Raw genomic sequence first — 10857 nt, forward strand, 5'->3', positions numbered from 1 at the left:
AGGTTGAATCATTCAAAGTTGAATGTTGAAGTGAGTACTCGCACCACTAAACCACAAAACAAAGGTGATCACGATTATGATCTACCCACAAGCTTCATAATTATGTACAAATGTATGTGTATCTTTGCTTGAACTTCTCCTAAGTGCCTAGATTTTCAAAGAGTATCTGTATAGCACTGCTACGGATTCAACATAGGATGAGGACCATGCATGCCTTTGCTACTTTGGCTCGACATCTCCCGAACAAATGCTCTATTCTTTTACAGTACTTTTGTTGATGTACATTAATTCTCTTACTTGGTTTGCTTAAGTAGTGTAGCAACACTCTGCACCTCAAGTCATTTGAATATGCATCTACCCACACATGTAGTCAGTGCTGTGTACGTATTATCATGCATGGGCATCATCACACTGACAGGCTGTGACAGCCACCTACAGTTGTATCAGCTTTGTGGTTTAGTGGTGTGAGTACTCACTTCAACATTCAACTTGGAATGATATTCAACCTAGCTACTTGAAAAGTACTGTAACATCTGTAGCCTTACAGTGTAGGGTGTCGTTATAAGTATAGACTTGGCTTGATACAATTCAATAAAGGGCAGAGCCTCCAAGTAAAGACTTTTCTTTTCAGTATTAATCAGCTCATTTTTCCATATTTAATGATAATTTTCAGTACAAAAGAGATGAAATGCTGTTTAGTATGGAACGCCGTTTTTACGACAAAATTCAGAAAGAATCTGATAGGCGTGTGCATCCAATATAAAATCGATTTTTGAAGATCGATTTTTAATAATTGATTTTTTACAGTTGATTTTTGAACGATCTTTATTGACAATCGATCTGATAAATCGATTTTTGATAATCGATTATTGAAATTCAATAATCGATTTTTGATTTTTGAAAATCGATTACAAAAATCGCAATTGATTGATACTAGCCTCGAATCCAGGCCGATTAAAATGGAAAATGGATTCAAGGCTACAGTTAGGCCGCCCTTAAAACTCAGAACATGCACAAACTCCTTCTCCACGGCCTGGAATCAAAGCTTGGCTTGGTTAGCTATCTCGCATGATAGACTATAACGCAAAAGCGAAACATTATTGTTTTTTGGAACCATTAAAAAGGAGGGCCATAAGTCATAGTAATTTTAGAACTGTTCAGTTGGTGCTATCTTATTTAGTTCCTTCATGCACCCATTTTTGTATGTTTTCTCGCCAGCACTGTTTATTTGGCCATCTTGTGTGCGCTTAGAGAAAGAGCTGAGAAAGAGTTTGGTGATTCCAAAAGAATAGAAGTCATGAATAGTGGCTTCTTCAATGCTCTAAGGATAGGATAGTCTCACGTGATACAGGGGCCCCCCCCAGCTCACCTTCAGAGCAGTTCTAAAATCGAATTTCGATTATCAAAAATCATCAGATCGATTGTCAAAGATCGTTCACGTGTATATCGAAAATCAACTGTAAAAAATCGATTATTTATATAATTATATACGCGCATGCGCATACAAAGTATACCAGACCGCCTTTCTCTTCGTGGCCTGGAATCGAGGCTAAGCACACGCACACTTGCCATCAACAAATTGTGATTAGACAGTTTTAGCTAAATGTAAGTAGTATCTATAATTTGTCTGTATACCCTATAGCGCGAAATTTTCGCAGATTTCATGGGTTAGCAATCTACACGAAAATTAATATTAATTCCACGAAAATTGTTCTTTAAATTATGATTTTATATCAAACAGTAAACTTCTTGGCTAGTTTGTGGAATATCGAATAGTAATAAGGAATGTTAGAAGCATAAATCTCCCAAAATACATTTGCAGGGGGAAGCGCCAAAAAGTGTGGAAACAAGAAAGTAGCTAGGAAAGTACCTTATAATAGTAATCAGCTAAGTCTATAAAAAATGCAATCCTTACACGCAAAATTCACAAACCACACTCTTGAAAATTACCTGTATAGCATAATACCGGGTAGGGCAGTTGCGCCGATCATACATTTTTACTGGCACATTGTTTTTGTCATGCGCAAAGAACAGCTTTTCGGTAAACAAAATGCCGAGCATACAAACACATTGATTACCAACTTGGATAATGTGTCTTCATTGCAAAAGAGAGCAGAAATATTAAACAGTATATTATATAGAATGACAATAATTAGTGTATGTTGCTGCTTAAAAGTTACTTGAAGAAAACTATTTCTGCTTCTCACAAACGATAAGTGGCTATAAATAAAACTATCACAATATTAAATAGCATACGAGATACAAAAGGTACTCTCACTATAGCAGTGTCAATCTTACCAATATTACATACACAAATGATATGAAAAAGATGGTGACACACTCTATGGGAACACATACCGACAGCAAAGTATCAGAAAATAAAACACTCACAAAAAGGCACGACACACACACAGATGTTGAATCATAGCTGTAACTCGTTGGAGATTCTGGACGCAATCTGCTTGAAAGCCATCGAATTGCCAGAGATACGTTTAAACCTAATGCCATTCAGAGAGAGCCTTGGTAGCTTGCAGACCTCCATCTCCCACTGCACTAAGTTACCTCCCTCCCCTTCGCCATGGGTACAGAGGACGAGGAAACGTTCCTTTTTCTCAAAGGAGATAGAGTTAGAGTCGAGGACTCTGCCAATCTCGTCAACCATGGTGTGAGCGTCCATAGTGCTGGTGGTCCTCATGCTCCATGTAAACCGCAAGGACCGTGGTTTGTCTTCAGATGAGGCACCCCTGAAAAGAACGAAAAATGGTAATTCGGTTGAATTTTGAATGGAAGAGCCATTAAAGTAAGGTATCACATGACAAACAGTAATTTCATGAATCAGCCGCCCTTCTTAAAGGAGAGACCGCTTTACGTGAGTTCATGTGCCACGGTGGAATTCCAACGTAACCAATGAGATTGCTCGCAAGTAATGACATTTTTATGTGCAGTTGAGCAGCAAGCAGTGATATGGCTAAGCACAGATCGCGGATGTGGTTATAACATTTTTATGGTCCTGTCAGTTTTCACAGTGTTGTATAATACATGTACGTTCCATTGTGCCATGGCTTTACATAGAGAGTGCTCAGACGGTTCTCTCTGAGAGGTGCGGCTGATTCATGAGAATATCTATTAGACAAATGGTACTACCATATTACTAGAATGTTTTGCGAGCGTCAAAAATTTGCAAACTTTTGCGATGGTTGATCAATTCGCAACAATAAAATCGCAAAATCTAAATTATTACTAGTAAATACACACGATCCTTGCCAGAATGCAATAGCAATGGGTCAAATTTTCTGCTGATTAGGCTCATTCGCAAAGGTTTTTCACCCGCAAAATATTCTAGTAATACGGTAGTGAATTTGTATAATTACAGGCTTCCTAGCTAGTTAGTAGCACAATGCACACCATAGTAACCACTCGATACAGTCACACGGTTGTACCTTCTCTTGTACCTTTTACTAAATCGGGAGGAGATCATCCTTTTGAAGAAACCTCCTCCAACAGTCGGACCGCCGGGGCTGGCTTGAGAATTGGCCCCACCCATTGCCTCATAGTGACGAATAGGGGGAGCAGGAGGTCTTTTCTTCTCAAATGCATACGTTGATCTGCTCGCAGCCCCTCGAGTGAAGTTCGGGTTGCCAGGGAAAGTGGGCATGATAGAGTCAGGTGTCTGTCTTCTCTGTGGGGCAGTTCTGTGTGTGTGTGTGTGGGGGGGGGGGGGGGGGTACATGTATACAAGTGATTTTAATCAACATACATGTAGCAAGCAAATTTTTCAATAGAATTGGTCGCTTACATACATTTACTTGTACACTCTCAAGACAACATCAGGAGAGATCATTGTTTCAAAGGCCCACTAAAATACATTGAGGCTTAGAAAGTTGAACAAATCTCACGTTGGCCTGAAGAGTTGCATGTCGTCTTGCTCTACAGGAGGTAGTGATACCCTCCCTGCACTGTCCCTACTGTCACTGGTCTTACGAGCATGGTGGTGGTGTTTAGAGGCGGGTAGACTCGCTATTAGGTCATCTTTTACTCTAGAGGAGGAGGGGAAACAGTTGAGTTAGACACAAATTAAACAGAGTGTGCATGATGTGCTATAAGGCCAGGAACCAGAGAAGGGAGTACCCGAGGTCACTTGTACTCAAGTAACCTCATTATTTCAAAAATCATCATCGTTAATGGAGTAGGTGCTAATTTGCCAGCATAAAATTAAGATATGGGTGAAAGTCACAGGAGCGTGTAGGTACATGCTTGTTATTGTCCGAGGTTGTGTGAGGGAATGTGCTACATGCATGCATATACTGCAGACTCACCGATCTGGCTGAGTGTGAGAGTGAGTGTCCAGGTGGTTGCCCATGACGCTGTGGTCATAAGCCATTGTTTGTCTTCTTGTTGACTATTGGAAAAGAATAGTTCACGTGTAAACACATACCAATGCCAGTCAGTTGACTTTGTAAATGAGATTCAAGACCACGACTTGAAGACACAACTTAAGGCTAACAGCCGATCGCCGAAAAAATGAATTGGGCACGTTGCAGAATAAGAAACAAACACAGTATCCCCTATACATTATAATGCAGTAATTATGTAAACAGGCATGCTCACCAAACTGGTTGCTTGCTCATGCGACTTTCTCCTGCCTAGGTCTGGCACGTCGGAGCGATTAGGGTTAGCAGCTGTCCCCAATCGAGAATTGTCGGGCACCCCTCTGTGTCTGCTGGCCGAGCCCATTGAATCTACCGAACTGTCGTTACCATGGCCGTTGACAACAATGCCAGGACTAGCCATTGCTGATGAGGCACCGGGTCTACTAGGCGTGGCAGCTGAGCTATTCTTGGGTTGGTAGCCGAACTCGTTGTAGGCACGACGATTTCCAGAGCTCTGTCGCATTGAGAGACTTCTCCCTTTAGGCACCTGGAGTGTTGGAGAGGATATTATAGGCAAGTCATGAATGAACCATACCATTAATTTTACTGTGCATAATTTCCTACATGTACGTTCTCTGTTACCAACATATTCACTGAGTTATTTACTATGTACACCACATCTGTTGTTCAGTTAAGTAAAGTTCAAACACGCTCTACAATTCATGCAATGCCACCCCAATGCAAACTCTCACCTGTACATTGGGCTGCATGTTCCCGGGGGCAGAGATTTTCTTCCTATTTACAGCCGGTGGGATCAGTGAAGCAGAGCCGGTCTCATGTGATACCCCACCCTCTCTGCTCGTTAATGTGGAGACATTGTCTGGCCCGTTAGACAGACTGTTCTTAGAATCAATCTGGGAGGGAGAGGGGTGCATTGTAACAGGTATACAAATTGCACATGCACAACAGTATTAGCACTAAAGGAAAATTCTGCATGTAATGTCAAGTTGGTAATGATCATCAGTTATGGAAATGTAGTATATATGTGCTACACGGTGTACCACCATGCAATGATTATAGCCCAACTGTTTATCCACAGAGGTAGATTATTTTCGACAGTTAGTAAACTGTGTGAGCATAATTAATCTTCAGTTGTGCTTCAAAGAGTTTTGTAAGAGAGAATGTTTACAAAGTGTAGATACTCTACAGACATTATAAAAATCTGCACATGATGTCTACTGCTCATTGTCCTCACCATATCGTCCCTCATGAGCAGCATGTACGTGGCACACACTTCATCATATCTGCTCTCCGTCAACGACTCATTTATCTCCTTCTGAGTGAAGCCCATCGTCAACATTTTCTCTGGAAAGGGAAGCAATAAAAGAATGAGAACATAATAACTTAATACCACAATCCAACAACTACATATTAAGAGTGTAATTGTCACTGGTAAAGAGAGACACTGCAACAAATCTTTACACACAAACTGCGTGTGAATGTTTTGCTATGCCTCGGTGCGCAGCGGCATACTGAAATGCAAGTAAGAGCTTCTAAGTTACGTTTTTTTGAATTTCACTTTGTGGATTTGCAAAATAATGCTTCGTTGTTGAGTTATGGCTATAGTTTTGCTTATTTTGAAGACTATTGCAGTCTCTTCAGACTCATGCGTAGCAACATCTGCAGTAGTTAGCTCTGCACTAAAACCCTAGCTATTGGTACATGTAGCTGCAAGAGTGAGGAAAGAGCTGCAGAGCTGCACCGTTTCTTGAGAGCATGCAGTAGCCATTAATTAAATCAACCTTTGTAGTAACAATCATAGTCCCACTCTTTTGCACCATTTTTTCATGCAGCAAACGTAGATCTATTAGCTTCATGTGCAGCTTCCACCGAGGCATCAGCATCCGCAATCCTAACAATTAGTATTACGACAAGAAACAGCATGTACGCTGCAATACTGTACAGAGCTTACGTATTCTAAGTTCGTCGCTAATGTCGGCCTCTGGCTCGAGATATGGCTGCAAGTCCTCCCCCTCATAACCTATGTTCATCCATTTGTCCTTCATGATACCCTGAACACGATTGATAAACATAATTATGAAAGGGACTTCAGTGAGATTGAGAAACATGAATGTAAATGTCAAGGTTCATCAGAACACACGAACTGTTAACACCACAGTTTATACATCACAGTGAGTTTTTGAAGCTCAAATTGAAAGAGAATTTCTCTTTCAATCTTCTATTTACAGTAATGGAGATTAGGGTGAATTGTATTTTACATGTGCGAGACTGTACCTCCAGATTCACTCGTTTTGTTGGGTTGAGCACGAGAAACTTTTTGAGTAGATTCTCACAATCTGTGGACATGTAGAAAGGTATTCTGTACTTCCCCCGTAGCACTCTCTCTCTCAGTTCCTGTACAGTGGGGAATAGCACAGTACATACAGTGTACACTCAAGTATGAAGTGTGTACACTGAGGTTAAGGGAATAGAACAATATTTCCTGTAATAGTAGGTTTCAATGTTGTACTGCCAAAGTCTAAGTGTACGTGTACCTTATAACCTAAGGATGCTAAAAGGGAGTTTAGTTGCATGTGAAGATGCCCTCCAAAAGAAAAGGCAACCCTTCATAAAGCCAAACTACCCACAGGCCAAAACCGACCAGGAAGATGCACACTAGAAACACACACATTCCTGTATGTACTACAACATAGGGTATACCAGAGGCGATCGGCCGCCAAGGAGGGAACACATGTTTCTTTTATACGCCCTTGGGTATACACATGTATGTACTACATTTTAGTAACATTTTGGGTAACCACATTTTGACACAAGTTGCCTAAGGCTACTGTACATACGTACTGTATGTACAGTACAAGTCAGATATCCCATGACATCATACAGTACGATACCTTGAGGTTGTTTCCATCGAAGGGCAATGAGCCGCTGACCAAAGTGTACAGAATGACCCCCAGGCTCCAGACATCGACCTCGGGCCCATCGTACTTCTTGCCCTGGAACAGCTCAGGTGCGGCGTATGGAGGACTGCCACAGAACGTGTCCAGTTTGCTACCCGGTGTGAACTCATTGCTAAACCCGAAGTCAGCTATCTTGATGTTCATGTTGGAGTCTAGTAGCAGGTTCTCAGCCTAGGGTAAGAGAAATAGGCATGACCATAAGTTGCAGCGTATATCACGGATGGAATTGTTTTGGTCACAGCTTGAGAGTTACTGTGAAATTTATCAAAGTGACATTCTAAGGGCCAGGCTATTTGCAGAACAAGCTTGAAAGAGGAGGGGATACATGTTTTCTATTGTCGATAACTAATACATTTTCAAGGCTGTACTTAATGATAGAGCCACAAGATGATTATTTTGGAGAGAAAGAACACTAAACTCTGCCAACCAGATTATCAAAACAGTGTGGTTCTTGTCAATAATGTGTGTTCACATTCATGTACATTGCATTCATGTTACGAGCATACATGTACCTTCAAGTCCCTATGGATGACATGTTTCTGATGGCAGTACTGCACGGCCGACACAATCTGTGGGGGGTAAGAGGTGGGGGGTAAGGGATGGTGGTGTATAGTTTCAAGACTGTAAACGGTTGCCGAAACAAATCAGATAAAAATAATTGTGAGAGGGTGTGTGTATATAAACAATGAACAGTTTCTCAGTACTACATGTATAAAGACTGGTGTGAGAGACAGGTTACAATAGCTCCTCGCCACAACAAAGGGAAGTTGGCCTAAGCACCAACAGCCTTGGCCAAGATAGGTGTGTATGGTGCCCTCAGATAACCAAGTGGACTGATAAGATTAACCATAACAGTACACAGCACATGCATACACATACTTGTACGGGTATGGCTACACGTAAAGTCATAAAGTATGTGTCTGTGTGTTGCTAAGCAGAGAGGTGTACACAGAGAGTTTACACAAAGCACAATATACACACTGTTTAGTACAGTACATGAAACCACAGTAACATACAGAGCACTAAGTCAACTCCACACTGAGAACTCACTTGTCTAAATTTAACTCTAGCTTCTTTCTCTTTCATTCTCCCGTGAGCCACAAGATAATCAAACACCTCTCCTAAAGAATACAGTACACATATTTCAAACAATACTCATGTAAAGATTATGGAGCCTCTGGTTTGGCTGGACATTGTGACTGCGTGTGGTGTGCATGTACATATTATAATGACTACTTTGTATTCACATACAGATTGTTTGCTAACAAGGTAATTGTTCTGGCTCTGGCCAACATGTACCTAGCATATAAGAAAAACACCTATTCTGGTGTGAACCATGAACTGCTGCACACAAGTAATAGTGCATCAAAAAAACCTTTGAGAATGAGCTAAATCAGCATAAATATAGGCACTTTGTCATACGAGTAACTGTACAGGTTTTTGAAAGCGAAGCCCAGTAGCACTCGCCAAAGTTCGCAAATGTTTGATGTTCACATGTATATACAGTACACTAGGGTACTACATATGTATACACACCACAAACCACATGGCATCCAGAGAATTACTAGCCACAAACCCATGCTCACCTCACTATGTCATCATTGAGACATGTTCACACACTCAACATATTTGCTACAGACACCCCTACATGGTCACACCAATTACTTCATTTTCCGTGAAACCCAAAACTGACAACTTATCCCCTACACAGGAATGCAATGTTGTGTTACTGGATAGCTATCCTACACCAGACAGTGTCTCCACATGCCACCCAAGTCAATATACATGTAAGACAGGTCTGAGATAGACACTAATACAGTTAACTGATACTTCAAAGTTCTTACAGATGCATAACAATATGCTGTATGAAACACATGCCATGGGATTGAATCTATTATGAGGGTTAGGGAAATCATGCACATGAGCGTACTTGTACCCTAACCGAATGACACTCACCGACTACAGTACACGTATAGCTATACAGTGATTTCACACATTGCTACAAGCCGGAACTAGCCTCACCTCCATTGGCATACTCCATAACGAGGTAGAGGGTCTTCTCTGTCTCTATCACTTCAAACAACTTCACTGGAGGGGGTGAAAAGTTTGAGAATAGTGAAAAACGGGCATAAACACGATACTGCAATGCATACAGTGACACTGAGTGCTGTGGTTATAATTGAGAGGTGGTCTCTAGAGGATCACAGCTAATGCATGCACATAAGAGAAGTGAAAAAGAGAAGTGAATCTTTAGACTTAGCCTTGGTCATAGTAAACATAAATGGACATACATACATACATTGTACATACTGTTGATCTGTGTATAAGTGACTGTACAGCAACTACACTCTACTACCACAACTGTTTGGGTACAGAGCTCACAAATGAGCACAGGAAACCACAAACACATACAATGTATAGTTGAGAAAACACACAGCACAACAACTTTACCTATATTTGGATGATCTAGATACTTCATTATCCGGACTTCTCTGAACAGCTGAAAGTGAGAACAATGTCATAAACAATCCATATTTGGTGGATATACTTACAATATACTGCACTGCTCACATAATGTTATGAGCACACAAATAAGGGCTTACTTTCTGTAAGCTTCCAGGGTTCAACTGTGTTTTGTCAATGATCTTTATAGCCACCTGAGAGAGAGAATGATATAACAGACACAGACACACACACACTGTGAAATGGAGCATTGGTTAATTGGTATTGAGCTGCAATGGAGTTTGGATAATGTGATCAGCTTGAATTCTTTGGGCATGTACAATGTATATACCCCCACACACATACACGTAGTGAATTCCATACTTGTACCCAGCTATAATAGTCTATTAACCACACTGTACACCCAGACCCAGTTATACCGTTGTTACCAATTAAGCAACCCTATATACAGGTTCCTTTACATTAACCTACACAGCATTGTACTTATCGTACCGAATAGGTAACCACAGACAGGGAAATAAGGAGGACTACTGTACATACACACTGCATGTATTATAATTACTGCATGCCCCCACATACATTTATGTCTGGCCCTGATCAAATCAATGGTTTAATGATAAAAGTTCACGGAATATCCAAATTTGGCTCAACGGAGGAGCCAACTATATGTATAAGCAAACAGTTTACCTCTTGCCCAGTCGGCATGTGCTTGGCCAGTTTCACTTTAGCAAAGTTGCCTTTTCCTATAGTCTTCAACAGCTTATACTTGCCGACGTACACCTCCTCCCCAGGCGGTCTAGAGCTCTGACTGGTTTTTAATCTACCCGAGGACCCACTACTACCTCCAGAGCTGGCCCCTGAGGCGGAGGAAGGTCGTTGGTGGCGGTGTGATGATCCGGAGCTGGAGGAGGTGTGGTGTGTGTGTGAGGTCTGACTACGTGAGGAGGTAGTGCCCCGGTGCGAGTTACGGTGAGGGCTTTGTGATCGGTGGGTAGAGTGGTGACTCCTCTCCTTCTGTGGGTGGGAGAGAGAGTGTTGATGTGTAC

The 10857-nt window shown here is 41.4% G+C and overlaps 1 protein-coding gene across 2 annotated transcripts in view; it reads right to left on the reverse strand.

Moving 5' to 3' along the window:
• Positions 1-2074: 2074 nt before the first annotated feature.
• Positions 2075-10857, reverse strand: part of LOC135348778 (MAP/microtubule affinity-regulating kinase 3-like) — a 9957-nt gene continuing 1174 nt past the window's right edge. The window contains exons 2-17 of one of the 2 annotated variants that reach the window (XM_064547109.1): positions 10499-10825; positions 9952-10005; positions 9800-9848; positions 9371-9436; positions 8399-8469; positions 7861-7917; positions 7283-7519; positions 6666-6785; positions 6343-6442; positions 5626-5735; positions 5123-5284; positions 4609-4917; positions 4317-4399; positions 3897-4037; positions 3453-3692; positions 2075-2744 (exon numbers count right to left, since the gene is read on the reverse strand). In XM_064547109.1, the coding sequence (XP_064403179.1) occupies positions 2423-2744; positions 3453-3692; positions 3897-4037; positions 4317-4399; positions 4609-4917; positions 5123-5284; positions 5626-5735; positions 6343-6442; positions 6666-6785; positions 7283-7519; positions 7861-7917; positions 8399-8469; positions 9371-9436; positions 9800-9848; positions 9952-10005; positions 10499-10825 (2448 nt within the window). In that variant the 3' untranslated portion in view covers positions 2075-2422. Of the gene's footprint in view, positions 2745-3440; positions 3693-3896; positions 4038-4316; positions 4400-4608; positions 4918-5122; positions 5285-5625; positions 5736-6342; positions 6443-6665; positions 6786-7282; positions 7520-7860; positions 7918-8398; positions 8470-9370; positions 9437-9799; positions 9849-9951; positions 10006-10498; positions 10826-10857 lie in introns of both variants that reach the window. The other variant, XM_064547108.1, reaches the window with a different exon arrangement.

This window comes from Halichondria panicea, chromosome 15 (genome assembly GCF_963675165.1).
Source record: "Halichondria panicea chromosome 15, odHalPani1.1, whole genome shotgun sequence".
NCBI lineage: Eukaryota > Metazoa > Porifera > Demospongiae > Suberitida > Halichondriidae > Halichondria > Halichondria panicea.